This window comes from Polypterus senegalus, chromosome 13, assembly GCF_016835505.1.
Source record: "Polypterus senegalus isolate Bchr_013 chromosome 13, ASM1683550v1, whole genome shotgun sequence".
Classification (NCBI taxonomy): domain Eukaryota; kingdom Metazoa; phylum Chordata; class Cladistia; order Polypteriformes; family Polypteridae; genus Polypterus; species Polypterus senegalus.
The window spans coordinates 92,337,467-92,360,132 of NC_053166.1; the positions used below are offsets into that span (position 1 = coordinate 92,337,467).

Below are 22,666 nucleotides of genomic sequence, written 5' to 3' on the forward strand. Positions count from 1 at the left end.
TTACCTAGCAACAGCCCTTTTAAGTTTCTTGAATCCTGTAGTTGAGGGCTGATATGCTGCATATTCTAAGGAGCTTAGAATTTGATTTCTGTCTATGATGCATCTTTAGGCTTACAGTCACAAAGATAACCTCATAATTGACAAACTGATTCCTCAAAGCAATACAAACACAACACAACACAAGCCTGATAGCAAGACAGGAAATGAGTCCACTGATCTTCAGTAGAAATCTTTATTTAAATACTAAATGAGAGGCACACACATTTAGAATGAATGCATGTAAATGCTATCAGAAAGGAAATAAATGCCTTCTTGTATCAATATCACGAATTCTGCAGGAAGCAAATCATTATTTTTTCACTAATTTTTGTGTGAAGCGAAACACTGAGTTTAATTGCAAATTCAATTTCATATGAATTGTTGACTCATCAGTACTTATTTATAACTTCTGAAATGACAGAAACAGAGTTTGACAAAACAATCTGATTAAACAGTTTTATTAACTATAAAACTAATATTCAATTGAGGAATTGGTTGGAACTTGATCGTCATTTAAAGTTTGCTGCTAACTCATGACCAATAATACTGGGACTTGCTGAAGACCCCCAATCAAAAACTGGACGAAGTTGGTTTCATTATGAAGATTCATTTTGTTAAAATATTGCCAGCCACCGTTATCTTTTCAGTCATAGCAAAGTCCTCACTACTCATCAGTAGCCCTGCCCTTAAATCAGTGTAAACTGAGAATTCATAAGTAGACTTCATAGGCTGAGTTGAGCAATGTTGTTTCCTTTACTCAGTTTCTTGTCCATGCAGAACTAAAACCTTACCAAAGTGAGATGTGGGATTTAGAATGAACAGATGTCAGTTTGATAGGTAATTTAATTGATGGAGTAAGTTTTTCACGATTAATTGTAAAATGTTTATAAATGGTGAAAATATATTTCACAGAGGATGTCTATTCTTGGATAGGACCTTTATTCACAATTATGAACTGAACCGGATTGTCAGAATGGCACAGGTTAGCCTAGAGAAGGTCCTTGGAGACCAAATAAATTTAATAGATCTTTAACACTAGATGCTCATAATGTCAGTTGGTCCGTGAAATGTCAGAGAACTCCTTTATGACTGGGAGTTGAGTTCTACTTCAAAGTGATGTAACCTCCAAAAATATAGAAAGGTGTCAGGTGAAAAGCATCAAATGCAGTCTTTGCCACTTTTGGTCTTTGCCCATAGTCTGATGTTAGATGCCAACTAGCCCAACTAACAAAGGCCAAAGGTAATCAGTCTGAACAAATATGTGTGTTGGTAGACAATGTACTGCATGTATTTGTTGGAAACCAAACAAAGCTTCTTCTGTATGATCAATAACAGAGAATGGACAGAAGGTCCATCAGCAAACTGATGTTAAGCTAACCAAATGACGTGATTAGCACAGGACAAAAAGAAAAATTAACATAAGAAGTCACAGGCAGAAAGGTGTTTCAAATAAGAAAGAGAGGCGTGGGCAGAAACTAAGAAACATGATATGATGCAATGTGTGGGCACAAGCAGAACAGTTGGACAATGCTTAGCATTTATAATGTAGGATGTAAACATTCATGGCTATTACAGTTTACATTGTAGGTTCTTATTTCAATGTTGTTTGTTTCCTAGTCCAATTAAGTAATCAAAAACTGGAGATTTACAAGAATTGGGTTAGAATTTAATGTGTTTTGGCTTTGTACTGTAACAGCACTTTAGGTATGTATCTTCTTTACAGTTATACACCACTTATCAGGCCATTTTATTAAATGTGAAAACATTCAGAGGGTCCTTATAATAGTCAATGACTGAGTTTTCTTTTTTTTTTTCCAGACATGTTCAGCGAGTGTTATCGGAGTAGCGAAAGCCGTGCATTCACCTTACTCATCAGGCAGTCTCCAACATGGGGAAAAGCTACTGCTTTGCTTCTTGCCACTGAGGCTGATGCCAGGCACTTCTTCAGCCAAGATGGCGTTCAGGTAGGCAATATATTTCTTACTATATTAAAATCACTCTGTACATACTGTATATTCAGTGCACTATATGTGTATGTATTCATTCGTCTTCTATCACACACTTCCTGCCCCGTGATTTGAATATCTTCCCAACGCTATTTTTGCTGAATTTGCTTGTAGATTTTTCTTCAGGTAATCTGCTGTTGATTCCTAAAACATGTGATTTGGGTTGATTTGTGATTTTAAATTGGCTTCATATGAATAGTTGTAGTATGTAGTAGTGTATGTATATCCAGTAAAGGAATGGTGCCCCATTTGGTACTGGTTCTTGCAAAGTGTTGAGTGCTGCTGGAATAGATTGCAGCTCCCAGTAACTCTGAAATTGACTATGCAGCTTAGCATCCAAGTGAATGGATAAAACACTATTTGTTTTCAGACATTTCTTGAAGGTTCCTGTTTTTACATACTAGGATGCAACAAACAATAATCATCTAGTCGTTGCCAGATCTTAGAATTAAATAAAGCTATTGTTTGGTGACAACAAAAATAAGCCAAAGAAACTATTAAAAAAAAAAAAGTCAGTAAAACCTTTCAATTTCTTTACCAATCAGATGCTGCTAATTAAGTGCATTTAAATAGCTGATTACTACTTGTGGATGAAACCAGCATGCAAGATGTCACCATCTCTAGCACCATAATACAGTACACTAGACATTATTAAAATAAGTTTAATTATGCTGCTGATCAGTTTTGGGAAGGGTTATATAGCCATTTCCACACTATCGAAAGTCTAGCATTACTTACAAATAGAGAAAATATAAGTCAGTTGGCAATGCTTCCAGGAGTAGACCTCCAAATAAGAAAATGTTATTGCTCAAAGAATCAACAAATGTTTCTCCTAAATTTCCTTAGACAAAAAGACATGAGAACAACTGAAGTAAAATTAATCAAAATTAAAAATTTGGTTTGAAAAGCATGTTATTTTGTGACTCTTTCTAGTCTTGATTTAATCTGTTTCAAGACTTAGTACTTTTCACTTATTATTGGATTGATGCCTTTACCCAAAGCAAATTACAACATCTCAGGTATGATCAATTACATTTCTTTTCCATTTCCAATTGGAGCACAGGGAGAGGAAGTGACTTTCTCTTGGTCAAACAGTGTTGGTAGAGGGATTTGAATCCACAACCTCGGGGTTTGAAATCCAAAGTTGCAACCACTATGCCACACTGCCTGCCTTTTTCTCCAGTACAGCAATCTAAATTAGAGCGATTAATAGTGTTATTCAGAAGCAAAGACTTTAGTTTTGTAATCCTAGTAAAGTGTTGTATTAGATAGATAGATAGATAGATAGATAGATAGATAGATAGATAGATAGATAGATAGATAGATAGATAGATAGATAGATAGATAGATAGATAATACTTTATTAATCCCAAGAGGAAATTCACATATTCCAGCAGCAGCATGCTGATAAAAAACAATATTAAATTAAAGAGTGATAAAAATGCAGGTAAAACATACAATAACTTTGTATAATGTTAACGTTTACATAGTGTGGGAGAGGAACGATCTCCTCAGTCTGTCAGTGGAGCAGGACAGTGACAGCAGTCTGTTGCTGAAGCTGCTCTTCTGTCTGGAGATGATACTGTTCAGTGGATGCAGTGGATTCTCCATGATTGATAGGAGCCTGCTCAGTGTCTGTCGCTCTGCCACGGATGTCAAACTGTCCAGCTCCATGGCGACAATAGAGCCTACCTTCTTCACCAGTTTGTCCAGGCATGAGGCATCCTTCTTCTTTATGCTGCCTCCCCAGCACACCACCACGTAGAAGAGGGCACTCGCCACAACCGTCTGAAAGAACATCTGCAGCATCTTATTGCAGATGTTGAAGGACGCCAGTCTTGTAAGGAAGTATAGTCGGCTCTGTTCTCTCTTGCACAGAGCATCAGTATTGGCAGTCCAGTCCAGCTACACTCCCAGGTATTTATAGGTCTGTACCCTCTGCACACAGTCACCTCTGATGATCACGGGGTCCAGGAGGGGCCTGGGTCTCCTAAAATCCACCACCAGCTCCTTGGTTTTGCTGGTGTTCAGGTGTAAGTGGTTTGAGTCGCACCATTTAACAAAGTCCTTGATTAGGTTCCTCCTCCTGCCCACTCCTGATGCAACCCACAATAGCAGTGTCATCAGCGAACTTTTGCATGAGGCAGGACTCCAAGTTGTATTGGAAGCCCGATGTATATAGGCTGAACAGGACCCGAGAAAGTACAGTCCCCTGCGGAGCTCCTGTGTTGCTGACCACAACAATGTTGGATCTGCAGTTCCTGAGACACACATACTGAGGTCAGTCTGTAAGACAGTCCACGATCCATGCCACCATGTATGAATCTATTCCCATCTCTGTCAGCTTGTCCCTAAGGAGCAGAGGTTGGATGGTGTTGAAGGCGCTAGAGAAGTCCAGAAACATAATTCTTACAGCACCACTGCCTCTGTCCAAGTGGGAGAGGGATCGGTGTAGCATATAGATGATGGCATCCTCCACTTCCACCTTCTCCTGGTATGTGAACTGCAAAGGGTTGAGGGCATGGCGGACCCCTGGCCTCAGGTGGTGAAGCAGCTACCGCTCCATGGTCTTCATCACATGTGACGTCAGGGCAGTAGGCCGGAAGTCATTCAGCTCACTAGGACATGATAACTCTGGGACTGGGGTGATGCAAGATGTTTTCCAAAACCTTGGGACTCTCCCCTGTTCCAGGCTCTGGTTGAAGATGCGCTGTAGAGGACTCCCCAGTTCCAATGCACAGGCAGGCACTTCAGCAGTCGTGGCGATACACCATCTGGACCCACTGCTTTGCTGGCACAAAGTCTCCTCAGCTCTCTGCTCACCTGGGCTGGATTTATTACCACAAACAACCTTCTGTGCATTTCAATATATATTACTGAACATACAATGCAAATACTTTGAAGTTGCAAAAGAAAAAAAGTTTCAAGAAACTACTTGGAAGATCTGAGCCTATTGTGTGACTTTGCTTCTGGGGATTTATCCTGTGCTGACAGCAGCCCCAAGCAGCAATTGCCACACAGAATACATTAAATTTATGATATTCTAGCTCACTGCACATTTAGAATCCTTAGATTTATACTTGATATCACTTTCATGATGAAATGCATTAAAGTATGTATATTACATTTTGGCGGCACGGTGGCGCAGTGGTAGCGCTGCTGCCTCGCAGTTAGGAGACCCGGGTTCGCTTCCGGGTCCTCCCTGCGTGGAGTTTGCATGTTCTCCCGTGTCTGCGTGGGTTTCCTCCGGGCGTTCCGGTTTCCTCCCACAATCCAAAGACATGCAGGTTAGGTGGATTGGTGATTCTAAATTGGCCCTAGTGTGTGCTTGGTGTGTGGGTGTGTTTGTGTGTGTCCTGCGGTGGGTTGGCACCCTGCCCAGGATTGGTTCCTGCCTTGTGCCCTGTGTTGGCTGGGATTGGCTCCAGCAGACCCCCGTGACCCTGTATTCGGATTCAGCGGGTTAGACAATGGATGGATGGATATTACATTTTACAGATAAATCATCAACTTCATTTAAATAATGAACACTGTTAATAATTTGGGGGTGGCACAGTAGCACTGCCGACTCACAGGTAGTCGTGTCCCTGATGTTCCCTGCCTGGAGTTTGCATGATTTCCTGGTAGATTTCCACAGTGTGTTTTGGTTTCTTTCCAAGGACATGCAGGTTTGGGGATTTGGTGATTGTAAAATGACGCTAGTGTATGTGTGTGCTTATATTCACCTTGCAATGAACTGATGTCCTGTCCAGGGATTGTTTCTGTCTCGCAGCCCATGAATGCTGGAATGGGTGCATCCCTGGACAGATGGATGTAATCATTAAACTTCCATCCTTTTCAAAGATATTATAACAAGGTATCCTTGGAATTTAATGGATGTTTCAGGCAATTCACAACACAGGAAAGCCTAATGTTTTCTCACCATGATGATAACTCACATTGCCAACTTGTGGCACCCTCCAGATTTACATAAAGTGCACAAGTATAAATAGTATACCACTTGCATAGCAGAAGAGTCCGAAGGAGCACATGTCAAGTATAAACCCAGCCTGAAGCTACATCCAAGAATCTACAGTTCTCATCTACATAATTAACATTACAGTCCATGGTTCTACCATTAGAAAAATGCTTAGTAAATATAACCTTAGTAGAAGTTTAAGCAGAAGAAAATAAATTTTTTCCAAAAATGATAGTTTAGCATTCCTGGGGCCTCATGTATAACGCCGTGCGTAGAACTCGCACTATAACATGACGTAAGCACAAAAGCCGAAATGTGCTTACGCACAGAAAAATCCAGATGCAGGAATCTGTGCGTACTCCAACTTCCACGTTCTTCCGCTACATAAATCCCGATCAGCGTGAAAACTAACGCTCGTGCACGCGCATTATGTAACGCCTCAAATCCTCCCAGAATTACGCCTATTTGAATATGCAAATCAATATAAATCGCCCTTAAGCGCAGCCTTCTGTGAAAAGACAATGGGAAAAGCACGGGGGGAAACATAAGAATTTCAGCGAATACCAAGTGGAGGCAAAGGAAAAACATACTATGTGTTCAAATAAGCCGTGGTATAATCAACAAAATGAAGTTGATCGAGTGACATAGCGTGTTGGAGAAACATGAAAGCTGACATCCACAAAATCGCACAGTGCCGGAAATAAAAAAGAAGTCACATATCAAAGTCGCCATGGAAAGCCAAGTTGTAAGCCCACTGTCTGAGTGTCATATGAAAGCTTATTAGGGTGCAGAGAAAAAAGCCACGCGGTGGGGAAAAAGCACGTAATGTCCACTTCAATCTCAACATTTCCACTTTAATCACGTAATTAATTTTGTCATTAAAGTAGAACATCATAAAATTCATCTTAAAATTGTTTAATTAACCAGTTTCTAAAATCACATCGTAATTAAAGTAGCACGTTAAATGCTTTGTTTTGTATTTGATTTTCTATGTGCTCTATGTGTGTGAATCACTACTTGCTTCTTAAACCGGCTCTCTTCCTCCAACTGGACACAGAGTCCATTACATTCATGATATTACAGCTCTCTGAATAACTAAAATACTGAGATGTATACGTGATGTAATTTTCATGATGATAGGAGTTAAAGCACGTTATTAAACATGTTTCACTTCGATGAAATAATTTATTGCAGCAGTACAGTCAGGGGCGGCTCTAGGCTTGTGGTGGCACTGGGCAGAGGAAGAATCGGTGGCTCCTTCGCCCGCCAATGTCATGCACAGTGGATGGCTACGTATGTTGCAGGCACTAGCCGCCTCGTGCTCATGACACAAGCATTTAACTTTTGCCGAAATTTGTCGCTGCATTTTTAGCTGTGTTGTTATTTTATCTTTCTGTTTTATATTCAATATATATTGGCGTAGCCGTCACTGCAGTCAGTGCTTTTCTTTCCCCAAGTAACCGATCGCCACACAATCAGCTCTGTAATAGACGTTAAGCCATCTGTAAGCTTAGCGCCGATTCTTCAAAACGTTTAAAGAACATTGAAATGTCTTCGTAGTACATGTTTAATTATTCTATCCTTAAAGACACTCCCAGTGAAGAATATAGATTATTTAAATGAAGTTAAAGTTTTATCTGTATAATTTAACAAACATATTTTGCTTCATTTCACCTTAAAAATGATATCGTCATCATATGTAAATACGCGCTTTATAAAGTGGCTCAGGTTGTGCGATATTATAACTATAGTGCAAGTTTACAGTGGGGTGATTGTACTTATAAATACAAACAGTTCTACAAGGAGCACTTGATTGGCTGCATTTAAAGTTCTTGGGATTAAACTGTTTTGAACCGCGAGGTCCGTACAGGAAAGGCTTTGAAACGTTTTGCCGTGGCAGATACAGCGTGTGCTTAATGCCGTATACCGATAATTCTCTTTCCGATCAGCTGCTGCTGTGATTCACACTCAGATACAGTGATATAAATACTCCGAGTGGTGCAGTGAGAGAAATATGGAAAAAGATGATCCGCTGTGGCAACTCCTAACGGGAGGAGCTGAAAGAAGAAGAAGAAGTGAGAGTAACAACGCTAAAGCAGTTATGGCATTTGGAATACTATGGCTGTTCCCTGGACCATTATATCGTTACGAGTTAATTACAATCAGATGCATTACACTAATAAACAATATGCGGTTAGTTTCTGTGTATTTATAAAGCCGCGTCATGAAAATAATGAGTAATCACACAAGAACAGTACCATTGCTTTGACGCTGGGTGCCGCCAGTTTGCAAAACCGAGCGGAGAACTTGCGTATGACAAGGCATGAGGTACCGTGGAAAAGTGCGTGGCTTTACGGCAAGTGTAGGTTTTATACATCGCGATTTGAACGTGGAAAAGTTCTTACGCAATATTTCTGTGCGTACGCACCGTTTATACATGAGGCCCCTGGTGTCCAAAAGTTGTATACAAACAAACCTCAAGACTGCTAAGACTGTACCTTTTGCACAAACAAAACAAAGTGGAGTTCTTTAGTTATTGCAAACAATACCAAATTCAATGAGAACCAAATACAGCATATGACCACAGAACCTCATACTAGCCTTCAAGCACAGTGGTGAAGGAGTGGTGATTGAGGTTTGTTTTTAGCCACTAGACCTAAACAGCTCACAGGCATTGAGTTCACTTATCAGTCTGTTTTAGACCAGAGTAATCTATTGAAATAATGTGAAGCATTGATCCAAAAGCTTAAAGGTTGGTCAAAATGAAATCATGTAGAGGCAGTAATTCAAAAACCACTAGCAAATGTACAGTTGGATGACTGAAAAAGAAAAGAATCAAGGTTTTGTAATGGTCAAGTCTAGACCCAAAATAAAAAAGAGAGACAGAGAGAGAGAGAGAGAGAGAGAGAGAGAGCATTATTTGTGGAGTTCAGCTCCTGTATATCTCCACATTATCTGATTTGATTTAGCTGCCAGTGCCTAGCATACTTGTAAAGCCAGGCCACATGTGTACATGGTTGCTTGGTAACACAATGTTGTTTGTCTTTGAGTTGGCTCTCTCTTGTGGTAATACATTCTAATTTCAGACTGAAATATACAAACAACTACATGCATCTACAGTACTATATAATGGAAATGTGCTATCAGCTCATGCTCCTAAATATATAATAAAACACTACTTTTTGAGAGTGTGTCCAGTCCCACAGAACAATCTGATTAGTCAGTTTGGCTTTGGTTGCTCAGTGGTGGGGATGATCACATGATACTTTAGAGGGCTGAAGTTCAATTCCTACTTGTAACCATTTCTTTTATTTTTACCAAAAAAGAAGTTAAAATGGAGCATTTAAATGACAGCAAAATAAGGAATTTACCGAGCAGGGTTGAGACACTAAATACTAAAGAGGTGCAAAGACAGAAACTTTCTGCAAGAATATATAAATGATGTTTCCACAGTGGGTAAAAGGGGCCCGTCTACCATTGGCTGAAGTCAAAGAGTGCACATGAGGTGACCAAGGCACCTGAAAATCAAGTCTGTGAAGCATGCTTTAGAGGAATGTGATAGAGAGTGGACATACTGGGCAAAAGAGGCTGAGACACACAAGGATACCAAGCAGAGCAGTAGTAGGAATGCTACACAGGTGGAGACATGGGAAACAGTGGCATAGGACAAATGTTTTTGAATTTATTTTATTACCTGTCTTCAAAGTGAAGCTAGAAAGACTATCAGGCATCTGTCTCATAATAGATAGGACATAACTTTATTTTACATTTGAACTCTACACATTAAAATATAAATATGAACTTAAAATTTTCAAAGAACACAAACAGGACTGTTAAATTATTTTCATGTCGGCAGGATGTTGTAGATCTTTCAGTGCTCCTATAGCCAAGGGTAAAGTTGATTGAATAAATAAAGGATGACAAAATGTGTGGCACTGTGGCAATGTGTTAAGAGTGCTGTCTCATTGCTACAGGACAGCATATTTAAATCCTGGCCTGCTACATTCTCCATGTACAGTACTTGTGTATTTTTTGCCCATTATCTGATTTCTAGTCACATCTCAGAAATGTGCTAATTGGATTAATTGGAAACTTTGGATTATCTCAGTAATTTAGAAGGTTCAGTAAATGACAGAAGGATGAAGGTATGAGTATCTGTGCTACTGTATATATTACAGTAGCACATGGTGTACCATACAGTAGGAATTTGTATTCATTTTCATACAAAGTTGGTATCCTCAAATTCACAGAAGGCCTAATTATAGTGCATATCCTTCATAAAATCTTTTGCACCAGTTTAATACTAAATATTGATTCTCCAGCCTCCTAAGGAACCCTATTATGGATCAACATTCAAATTTAAGAATAGATAGGCAAACTAATAAAAAGAGCTAAAATTTGTCTAATATTTTGAATTGGCTTCAGTCCCATAAGGGATTATGGGATTATTTCTGTCAGTTTTCCACACTTTGTATTAATAATCAAAATGTCTTGTTTATTGTCAATTCACTATCATCCTTCTATTCTTTCAGAGTCAAGCTGTGTGTAATTTGGCATTGCATTACTAGGTAACATCCCATTGCCAAAGATCACAGGCATAAATGGGGCCACGTCCAGAGTTGTTTTTATCTGCATATTTATCTCTATTTGTGCATCTTGTATGCATGTCAATCAATGAGTTCATGGTTGTATGCTTGGCTTCATTCTACTTATTCGCTTCATGTATTCATTTTTATGTCTGTCCCACAGTCTCTCCTTACACAAATCTGGTGGGGTGATATCCATCAAGGCACAGCAATCTGGAAACTAATTATTCATCTTTTTATTCCACCGCTAGTATACACCTCGCTCATCAAATACAGGTAAGATGAATCAATACAGAGTCTTGGCCTTTTAAGAAAGTGTGGCAAAATTTTTTAAAATTAATTAATAAAACAAGAACAGTGTAGCAAAGCCTGGTGATATGGGCATTTAATGAGCAAGGACAGATTTAACATAGTCGAAAAAACAGAAAACTCAAAAGCTGAGACCAGGATTTGAAAAAAAACACACTTAAAAGGCCTGAAATCTAAGAAAGTATATGCTATGCTGTTACAGTATATGGGTTTTCTGGCACTGCAAATTTCACTTAAATAGTCACCAGAATGAGCAATGTAGGGGCTTTGGTAAATAAAATAGATGTGGACCTAATGGCAAAGCAGTGTAACAAAGGCGCTATATAGGTGCCTGACCCGACACAGACTCAAACTGGAGGCATGTATAAAAATAAATAAACTTTTATTTTTCTTCACCTGTGGGGCACGTCTTCCCCGTGACCCCACAGGCACAACACAGTCCCAAAAGACACAAACGAAACACCACAACACTCTCCTTCAGCACCACCACACCTCCTCTAAGCTTTGTCCTCCTCCTCCTGACTCTGGCCATTGAGTGGTGGTTGCTGGGCCCTTTTATAGTCCACCCCGAAGTGCTCCAGGTGGTTGATCGCTGAGTTCCGGCTGCACTTTCGGATGTGGCGAATACGCTGCCCATACGGGCTCAGGAGTCCCAGCTGCAGCACCCCCTGGAGGTGCCTGTGGGACCCAACAGGGCTGCACCCAACTCCAATTCCCATGGAGCCCTGCAGGAAACCGAGGCACCGCTCCAACCCAGGGGTACGGCCGTCAAGCGTCCTGGGGGAGGTATTGCACCGTCTAGGGCTGCTCCCCCTGAATACAGAGTGAAGGAGCGTCCCAGCCAGGCATGGACCTTGGCCATCTGCCACAGAAGGTGAATTAAAACTGATTTCAGATAACCATATCTTCTCTTGGTAGACTGCAGCTGCCATTTCTTGGTATTGGAAAAAAATTGAAATGGAGGGATAGATGGAGATACTGACACGTATCAAGCAGTGTTTTCACCTTCTAGCGCTGTACAGTTATAGTGAAAACACACTTTCAGGGAGATAGCAGTTTAATACTTTAAATGCATTATCTGCTATGACTTTGTACAAGTCTCCTATTTCCATCAATCTTCCAACCCGTTGAATCCAAACACAATCCCAGCCAACAATCCCAGGCAGGGAGCCAACCCACACACCAAGCACACACTAGGGATAATTTAGAGTTGCTAGTCCACCTAACTTGCATGTCTTTGGAATATGGGAGGAAACCCACGCAGAGGAGAACATGCAAACTCCACGCAGGGAGCACCCGGGAAGCGAACCCAGGTCTCCTAACTGCGAGGCAGCAGCACTACCACTGCGCCACCGTGCCACCCCGTCTCATGTCTCATGGTACTAAAAACATTTCCAAAATGATTAATTGCATGATATAATCCACTTTTACCCACCTGTGTTTGCCTCATCCCTCTGCTGCAGGACAGCTCTCTGTAGAAATGCCTTGAATTCTTTAAATTTAAGGAAGACGCCAACTGACTTCAATTCCTTTGACAATGAAGTTTTTTTTTTTATTTTTGGTATTTGATACACTGGATTATTTCCCAAGAGAAAATTGTCTTTTTGCATGACCTTTTTTATTAAAGAACTGTTTTATATTTTATTTGTACAACACTGAAGGCTATATGCAACATATTGTATCTTGTAGAGTGTACCCCAAAAACCTAGACACAACCAAACCACCCAGTCACGGGTTCAAAAAAAGCTCATTTTATTAAACAAAATACCTTTAACTGATTTTTATCACCTGATAAATCAGTCACAATTCCTTTTCTTTCCGTTACCACCTCCACACTCCTCCAAGCAAGCTTTGCACACCTTCTCCCGGCCGACTCCCAAGGTGTGACAGAGCAGTTGTTTTTCATCCCAAACCCTGGAGTACTTCGAGTGCAACAGGAACCCCAACAAGGCTGCCCAGAAACATTACAAGTTCCATGCCGCCCTCAACGTGTCCAATCAGGAGCAATTTCAGAGGGATGCTGCCACCCAGAGTACTGGGGAAACACATAGCCCTGGGAGAGAGCCTCCCACTGTCCTTCCCTTATTATGGGCTACCGTCCAGGAAAGGTACTACTAACCAACACAGAGGGCATGCCCCTCCATTCATATCCTTCCTTTATCATGACTTCCTGTAACTATGGAATAAGAAACTCTCCAGTGGGGTATTGGCAAAAAATTGTATCTCAGTATTTTCTGGGACTTGAAATCTGATGATATCTATAACTAGACAATTTTGCATTTTTTAAAAATATGTTTGTAAAAGTCTTCTTGATCTAGCTTGGTCTTGTTAATAGGATATTAACTGTAGCTTACTAATGAGACTAAAGGAAACAACAGTTAAGGAAAACAAGTCTTATTTATTGACTTAAAACTGAAATAGAATATTACAAAAATGTTAAAATCACTAGTCAAAGTACATGTATTAGCAAGATCAAACAGTGCAAGTATGAGTAAACTATTTCAAAGTGGACTACAGGATTTTCATAAAAGACCAACAAACCTATTATAATGAGGGCATTTTAAACAGTTTAATGTAAATAAGTTATGAATCCAAAGGAAATAAATTACTAATTATGATTGAACTACATGGCATGAAAATTACAGTCTGGATAAGCAAACAGCTCTGCTGTAATGTGAATTGTGCAGCATACAGTACAAGCAACAAATATTAACATAGTATACTATAGTTTAAAAATCCAAAGTCCTGTCAAATACTGCACAGTAAAAAAAAACACACTACAGCATTTGTAAACAAGTTCTGTCATATACTATACAAAGATACAAAACAAACTAAACCTATAACATTTTAACCAAATTACTAACTTCAAGTCCTGTCCAATATTGCACAAAGATATCCATCCATCATCCAACCCGCTATATCCTAACTACAGGGTCACTGGAGCCAATCCCAGGGCACAAGGCAGGAAACAAACCCCAGGCAGGGTGCCAGTTCAACGCAGGGTGCACACACACACAAAAGAGACAATTTAGGATCACCAATGCACCTAACCTGCATGTCTTTGGAATGTGGGAGGAAACCAGAGTATCAGGAGGAAACCCACACAGACACGGGTAGAACATGCAAACTCCACGCAAGGAGGACCCAGGAAGCGAACCCAGCTCTGCCCACTGCGAGGTAGCAGAGCTACCCACTGCGCCACCGTGCCGCCCTGCACAAAGATATTAGGAAAAAATAAAACGATCATAAAATTCTACTGAGGAAACTTCAAGTTGTGTTAAAAAAACACCAGTCTCTCTGCAGCACCTGGCTTCAGAGCAGCACGGTTACATGTTACAACATTTCCTCCAGCGCTGTAAACCCACTCTGAAGAGCTAGTTAAAACAGGGATACACAGGTACTTTTTTGCAACTTTCTCCAATGTGGTGAAATGTGCTTGTTGTGTTTTCCACCACTCAAGTGGATTTTCATCACTGTCCACCTCAGGCATCATCAAATAGCACTTTATCTCCTTTTCAGTGGCAGTGTGCAGAGACTTGGCTTCTCTGAATTCTTGAATTTTTTTTAAATAGCTGCCAAGAGACTTTTTCTTTTTCACCCAACCATGGTCCGTTCAGATGTATGCATAAATTTAAATTGAACTGTTTGGATTTCCAGGCAGGCACAGTGTCTTTGTTCTGCTTCAACATTGTTGTCAATATTGCACATGCTTTATACATGAGTTGGTGTGGGATGGAGCGAAGAGAGGAGGAAGGGGTCTGTGCCAGTGTTTTAAATAATGAAAAAGAAAAAAAAAGTGTTTTGAAATCGGGAACCCCCAAACAAGAAGGCTTGCAAAATAAAATGTACCAGATAGGGATGTGCTTCTTACGGAAATAATTCAGTGTTTCCTCAAAAGAGAGAAAGTGGCAGATTTTTGGTCCTCCTTCACTGCATTCATAAGAAATCAGTACAAGCAAATGGTGCAAATTGAACCATCAGGAAACATGAAAAGCTAGCATCCAACAGGATTCTAGATTCTAGAAAGGAGGCACTGCATCTCCGCAGATAATTTTTCAGTTGGTTTCAGGATTAGCAATAACATGGGTTTAAAGTGCTTGAGCAGATTAGAGTGGTTAGCTTAATTGTTTGATGTATTCAAAGACATACAAGCAAGGAGGTTTCAGTGTCATAGTGAGCATTATTGTGAAAAATCCCTGCACAAACAATATACTGCTCATTTGTTATTTTCAGAAACACAGACGAAGAGACAAAGGAAGAGGAACAACATAAACTTGAGTTGGAAAGCTTTGAAGGAGATACTGTTCTCTCTCTTAATGACATTTTGAGCAAGTATGTATTTGTATTTTAATATACATTTTGGGGAGTTTCCACAAAAAGAGTTATAACAGCCCCTATATATTCACCCCATTTAGTCCTCATATTTAAATCAACTTTCGTAAATTTGTTTCTGTTCTCACTGATCTTTTTTTGCATGCATTTAAAATGACTGGCTCACCACTATTATTCTTTCTCAGTGACTCTGATACAGAAGAAATGGAGGCACTGAAAGGAAATCATAAAGGTTAGTGAAACAATTGTGTCCTTCTAGTTCTCAGTTTTTTTTGCCCACTGAAAGTTCCACTCATTTCTCTTACATTTGTAACATATTAGATTTGATGTGTTTATACTCTTTTGATCTTCAGTTTATTAGTCTCATATTAAACTCTCTATGTCAATTACTATTTTAGTACTCACCCCACTCCATTATTTGCTACAGATGTTTCATCACATGGTGTAAAGCCACAACCCCAACGTCCTTTCTATGTGACTCGATGGAAGAAGTTCTGGAATGCACCAGTTACAGCTTTTCTTGGAAATGTCATCATGTACTTCACTTTCCTGTTCCTCTTTTCATATGTTCTGCTTCTGGATTTTCAACCCCCTCCCCCAAGTGGACCATCAAATTCTGAGATTGTCCTCTACATCTGGGTAGCCACACTGGTGTGTGAAGAAGTTCGACAGGTATATACCAAACTAAAACCTGTAATATACTGTATATTTAAATTAGAGGAAAAGGTTAAAACAGGGGTGTCTGACTCCAGTCCTGGTGGGCTACAGTGACTGCAGGTTTTCATTCTAACCCTTTTCCTAATAAGTGAGCAGTTTTCACTGCTAATTAACTCCTTTTCCCTTCAAGTTAATAGCCTGTTGGTAAGGATTCAGTTCTCTGAGTTGATTAGTTTCTTCATTAAATGGCAGCCAAACAGAAATGAGACGTGAAACCAGCCAATTTCACTCTAACCAGTTTAATAATGAGAAGACAATTCCTGCTGTTAATTAAAGCCATTACTGAATTTCAGACAGGTGAAGAAAACAGCAGATTGTTGATTTTCTGTTTTCTAAGACCACCATCAAGATGTTTTGGTGACCTGAGCAGTCCAATATAACTGAGACCTTCACCTTTCTTTATTTGCAGGTTAGCTGGTCATGTGGCAGCTTGTTTTGTGTCTCATTATTGTTTGGCTGCTCATTGAGGAAAAAGAAACAACTAGGGTGTCTGAGCCACATCAATTAAAATTAGGCAAAACAAGTTAATCGGCAGCAGAAACGGCTCACTAATTAAAAAGATGGTTAGAATGAAAACCTGCAGCCACTGTGACCCACCAGAACCGGAGTTGGCCACCCTTGCGTTAAAACAAATTTAAAAAAAAAAATCAAACTTTGAAATTTTGAAATGCTAAATAAGTAATATTATATATAAATAAATTATATATTATACATTATAGTAATAGTCATATTATCTGTCAGAGAAGTAATAGAATACATTTTAAAATATTTGATATCTCATGGCCTACATGAAGCAGATTTTGTCATTTTGAGGTGCCTTGTTCACTTCCTGTCCGCTTTTATACCTCCTCTTTATGAAGGTGACTTCTATATCTTTATTCCATTTTCATGTGTCACACTTTCACATTCCATCACATTACAAAATCCAAACTCAGATCAGATTGTTCTGAGGGACTGGACACACAGACCTTAGCATTTTATTATATAATAGATAATGTATTATCATAAATTATATATAGTAATAAAGGGACAAAAGAGATCATAAAGTGATGGGGCACTGAATGGTGAACCCTTTATAATTGAAGGTGGTTGCAGAAAAATGGTTTAAGAGTTGTAGTGAAGACATCTTTTCAGATGTGAATCTTGATGGAGACTGAAGCAAGATGGTGCTGGAGGTTGTTATAAAGTAGGGTGATGGAAAGAGGCTGTCTCAGGTGACTGGAAACCAGAAGTAACATCAGAACTCTTCGTGACGTTGGTCTTCTGGTCTCCAGATGGAGGAAGTGGAAGTTGTTTCCCAAGCATATATGCATGAATGTTTGGAAAACTCCATTTAAGAAGCACAAGGCAAAAATAAATCAAAAGGTTAAAGGCCTCAAATGTGGTTCAAATGTCTTAGATGCAGCTACTAAATGTGAGCCTTGTCTCTTTCTCTCTCTAAAGTGCTAGTCCCAGAATTAGTCTTCCAGTGCCTGGCCAGTATATAAAGGGGACCTTTTTGGAATATAGCAGGTCTTCATGGTTCGCAGAGGAAATGAGACCAGATACTGATTACCTTACCAAAGCTTTGAAGGTGTCACCAAAGCACACATGCATGATAATGCATATAAACCAATCTGTCTATCTAGCAGTTTAACTCTGTTTGGTGTATTCAGCATTAACGTTTGTAACAGATGGCACAAAGCGATAGCACAGCTATTGATATTACTATACCAAATGCTGCATCATTAAGGCAACAGACAAACTGATACTATAACTTAATAGCGAAACATTCAAAAAGAAAAATATTGGAAATCAAAAAGAATGACAGATGGAGTACTGATCTCATTCAAGTTCATTAAACATTCTGGTTATCTGCTCTCTGTAATGTAGCCAAATGAGAGAAGTTTAAACAATGTAAATAAATAACAGACTCAGTTAACAGCTATAAAAAGGGCACCCTAGACACCTAGGATGCAAGCTTGAGAGCCACACAGTCATGCCATCAGCTACAGTACTTCTCTCAGTGTGACGATCGATGGGCTCAATTTATCTCTTTTTATTTCCTATAATTTTTTTCTGTTTAAAAATGTCCTAAATTAGGTTATTGGATTGGATGTATGTGCTATCTGTTAAAATGAAAAAAGCAATAAACTGTATTAATACTTGCTAAAAACACCATGGGATAGGAGTGTTGAGAATTATGCCATTGAGCGATTGTGTTGCAAGTGATATCATAGGTATTGAGGACTGCAGTTACACTCTGTTCAATTAATTTCAATTTGATGATTCTTCTGCACACAGATTTAAGCACTGGACCAGTACTCCACAATTTATTGTGGACTGGGCAGGCAGTTATCAAATATACTATTATTAGAAGTTACTAATCACATCATACAGTATCTTGCAAGATTACAAGATTGAGAATACAAAACTTTTAGAATAATTTTTAGTTTTGCAACAGTGTCTTGCTGTGTGACATGTGTCTCTTCAGCTTTTTTTATGCTTTAGATGCACAGAACTCCTCAGTGTAACTGTTGGGTTAAAATTTTCATTAACTGATTGCATGACTGCAAAGTAAGCTTTCAAAGAATACACCTAAATACAGGAGCTTCCCATATCACATCCATCCATTCATCCATTTTCCAGACTCACGTAAATTGTCCCTAGTGTGTGCTTGGTGTGTGGGTGTGGGTGTGTCTGTCCTGCGGTGGGTTGGCACCCTGCCCGGGATTGGTTCCTGCCTTGCACCCTGTGTTGGCTGGGATTGTCTCCAGCAGACCCTCGTGACCCTGTGTTTGGATTCAGCTGGTTGGAAAATGGATGGATGGACGTAATGCAATTGCAGCATCACTGAGAGACGGTCTGTCACAGGATACATTCACACACATACACCTACAGAATTTCAGGCCAGTTAAGGTACACCAAACAAATTTGCTTCCAAGCCTTAAAGAAAACATCTAGGTGGAGGAGAAAGTACAAATACTGTATACAGGTAGAAGCAGAATCAAGTTAACAAAAGGTAGTTTTTACACACATCCCTTTTTACACTTAAGAAATCACAGGCAATTTTAAATTCACAGCTAGATTGTATGTTTAAACTAAAATGTACATAGCACAAAGGAAAATGAAGAAACTGTTAAAAGGTGTACAGCATTTGAAGTACATGCGTTCCTAATAAAACTGGAAAACATAAGTTGTTTGTTGCTTCATGATGACTGCAGGGCCGATTATAGTCTGTATTGACTCATCTGTAATCTGTCTCTCTCTCTGTATATGTATAGCATCCAGAAACCATCTGTGGATAAGCGTGATGTCATCCAGCATTCACAACAGTGTTAGAATATCGAATGAACAAAAAAAATCAAAAAGACACACAAAGAAAAAGGAGTGTAAGGGCTAGTATATCTGGAGAACAGAGGTTCCTAAATGCATAATGTGATCAAAACAGATTGGATTACCATTGCACCCTAAAAATTTGCTGTGGCAGGGTTTACATATTTTCCTGTGCTTGCAATGTTTTTACAGGACCTTCAGATTTCTTGCACAGAGCAACACAATTTATCCAGATTGAAGTGCATCTTTAACTTGCTCCAGAAGGTTTTGCAGTGCTTGTATACGTCCTATGATGAAGTGGTCTTTTATGTAGGGAAGCTTTCTTCCTTGTGCTGATTGCTATTGATAGGGTGAGAAAGAATGTCAGCTAACCTGTAACTCTAAAACAGAGAAGTGGAAAGCATGTCAGCTAACCTTTAACCCTAAAATGAAGAAAGGGAATAGAATAGGACATAAAATATTAATTTATTCAACAAATTATTTCATTTACACTCAATATCTTCAGCAGCAGAATACGAGGAGAATATGAAAACTCAGTTTAGTATAACTATTTGGTGTTAGTGCAACTAATTTAAAATCCAACCCAGTCTCAATTTGTACAGAGTTTACAGAGGTTCCCCAGGTTTGTCTATGCTTTTCCTCCATAGGTATAGGGTGAATTGGCCCACTATGACCGAGTTGTGTGTTAGTGTGACCTGCAATAGACTGATGTTCCATCAAAACCTGATTTCAGCCTGGATAGACCCCCCAGCTCCCAGTGAAGCTGTTATGAAAAATAAAGGTTCAGAAAAACATTCTCCTCTGTTATTTGTTTTAAACTCATTTATTTCTTATTTTACTTACCTTGTTAAAAATGTTATTTTCTTAGCAGCAGTTATCCAGGGATATTTTTTTCCTTTCAGTATCAGGCATTCAGCAGCAACAAACATATATTCCATTTTAGAAAAATGATACATTGGTCTGTGATAAGTAATGTAATTAACTAGAAAGGATGTTTATATGAATAGAATTGTTTGCGATTATTGACAGTATTGTTTTGAAATGAAAAGATCACATATAAGACTTCTTATTATGGTACTATTATTTGACTGAATATAAAGATGCAATTGTAATTCTCCTATAACAAATTGTTAAGGTGTATTTAAAATAAATGCATAAATAAATAAGCCTTCTTTGAGATACATTTCAAAGCAGTCTTAGGAAAATCAAACTTGCCCCACCTCTAACCAAGGCACCCATCTATGAATTAACTAGATTTTCAAATTCCCTTCTGTAAGCTGGTTTTCTCAAAGCCCTCAGCAGGTATTGGCACTTGTTTTCTTTCTTTAAGCATCTGTACATTCTGTCCTCCTATATAAAATAGTTTTTTCTTTTCAGAGTTTTTTTGTAGGCAATTTGAGCATAAAGCAGAAACTGAAGTACTATTTTGAGGATATCTGGAACAAATGTGATGTGACTGCAATCTCTCTGTTCATCATTGGGCTAATCTGTAGGTGAGTGCACCCCTCACCAAGTTATTTCCCATTTTGTTCCTCCAAGTGAAGGTGTTAGTCTCTCATGCATGTCTCTTTTTTCCCAGAATGTTCCCATTTTCTTATGACCTTGGCCGAACCTTCCTCTGCCTTGATTTTATGATCTTCACTCTCCGACTCATTCACATCTTTGCTGTTCATAAGCAACTAGGACCAAAAATAATCATTGTTGGGAAAATGGTAAGACTGAAGAAATGAAGAGCTTTCAAAGTTATTATAAGTTGAAACTTTTAAATGATCTAGATTAGGTGTGCTGCTTAACTAATGAGCTGGCTTATCAACCTGGACTGAGATCAGCTTTATGAGAAACTCAGATGAAAAAGATGACTAAATGTCCACATAAATTAAGCACTGCTATTTAAATTGATACATGATTAAATATTTACTCTTGAGTTGAGTTGCAAGGAAGCACAACTTGTTCTGAAATGCATGACTGAGAGGACCATAGAATATTCTTTACTAAGTCCATTAGAACAGCACATTAAGCTGTCGATGACCTATGATTAGGGGCACACAAAAAAGGACCACACAAATGCAACCAAGCAGACCCTACTAGACATTAGGTGCCAAAGGCTGAAACTGCTCTTCAAGTGTATCGGCCATTCATATTCTTCAATCTCATTGTCCTCTTTCTGCGCCTGTTTAATCCATTTAAATTGCAGGAACATCAGACCCAAGACAGGAAACCATCCTGAATAAGTTGCCAGTCCATTGCACAATAAACATCAAGACAAATGAAAGTTGCAAATTAACTGTACAGGTGCCTCATGTAGTCATATCGAGAGGTTTACTTATCTTGGCAGTGACATTCATGTCTCTGGTGACTCTTCCTATTAAGTCAGTAGACGGATTGGGAGAGCATGGGGGGTCATGAGATCGCTGGAAACGGGTGGGTGGCGCTCCCGATAGATATGCAAAAGGACAAAGGTCCAAGTCTTTAGACTCCTGGTGCTTCCTGTCTTGCTATATGGTTGAAAGACATGGACGCTATCTACTGACCTGAGTTGAACACTGGACTTCTTTGGTACTCTGTGTCTTCAGAGAATCCTTAGGTGCTATCCAGTGATGGGGGGTGTGCAAACCATGATTCCAAGCTGTTTCAATCGTGTGGTAGGTGCAGCAACATGCTTTACCATTGCATGCTCCCTGACCTGACCTGATACTATACATCTCAGTCCAAAACTAAATCTTTAGTTTACTAAAACAGTAATAGCACACTGATCTAGAAATATTTTACATAATAATATTGCACATTCTGGAAGCCAACAAAAGTTATTCACATGAGAAGCAACACATGCGTTATACACATCTAAGTAGTTCAAAAAATGTTCTGGGACATGTACTAAGGATACAGGGAACAGCTTAATGTATGGATGAGTAACCAGAAGAAGACTTATAGAGTCTGATGGCTGTGGGGAGAAAGTATTTTCTATGATGTTCAGTGCACTACTTTATGTAAGTCTGTCATCTGCTAAAAATGCTCTTTTCCCCAACCCCAACACTATGAAGTGGGTGATCTGCATTTTTAATAATAGACTGAAATCTAGACAACAAGCTCTGATCTGCCAGTTTCCAAGCTGTCCAGTATCACTCCTACCACAGAGAGAGCCTTCTGAATCAGTTTGTTAAGCCTATTAATGTCTGCTATTTTCATGCTGCCCCCACTCAGCATGCAACAGTTTAAAAAAAAAAAAGACACTGACAACCACACACTCATAGAACATCCATAGCCTAATATTGCAGATCTAAAGGATCCAAGTCTGTGAAGAAAATGCAGCCTATTTTGACCCTTCCTATATGGTCAGGGAGTTTTTTGACAAGCCTAACTTACTGTTCATACACACCCCAAGTGCTTGCAGTCCTGAACGATCT

The 22,666-nt window shown here is 39.3% G+C and overlaps 1 protein-coding gene and 1 long non-coding RNA gene across 2 annotated transcripts in view; one reads left to right on the top strand and one right to left on the bottom strand.

Annotated features, from left to right (window-relative positions):
• Positions 1-15,743, bottom strand: part of LOC120541889 — a 36,062-nt gene extending 20,319 nt beyond the window's left edge. Inside the window, exon 1 of the long non-coding RNA XR_005636109.1 lies at positions 15,636-15,743. This is a non-coding gene — a long non-coding RNA (uncharacterized LOC120541889). The remainder of the gene's footprint in view (positions 1-15,635) is intronic.
• The window catches only part of trpm4a (transient receptor potential cation channel, subfamily M, member 4a), a 139,108-nt gene that overhangs the window by 96,411 nt on the left and 20,031 nt on the right, over positions 1-22,666 (top strand). The window contains exons 14-20 of the mRNA XM_039773837.1: positions 1,858-2,003; positions 10,753-10,865; positions 15,132-15,230; positions 15,416-15,462; positions 15,658-15,902; positions 20,640-20,755; positions 20,842-20,974. Coding sequence (XP_039629771.1) covers positions 1,858-2,003; positions 10,753-10,865; positions 15,132-15,230; positions 15,416-15,462; positions 15,658-15,902; positions 20,640-20,755; positions 20,842-20,974 — 899 coding nt within the window. The remainder of the gene's footprint in view (positions 1-1,857; positions 2,004-10,752; positions 10,866-15,131; positions 15,231-15,415; positions 15,463-15,657; positions 15,903-20,639; positions 20,756-20,841; positions 20,975-22,666) is intronic.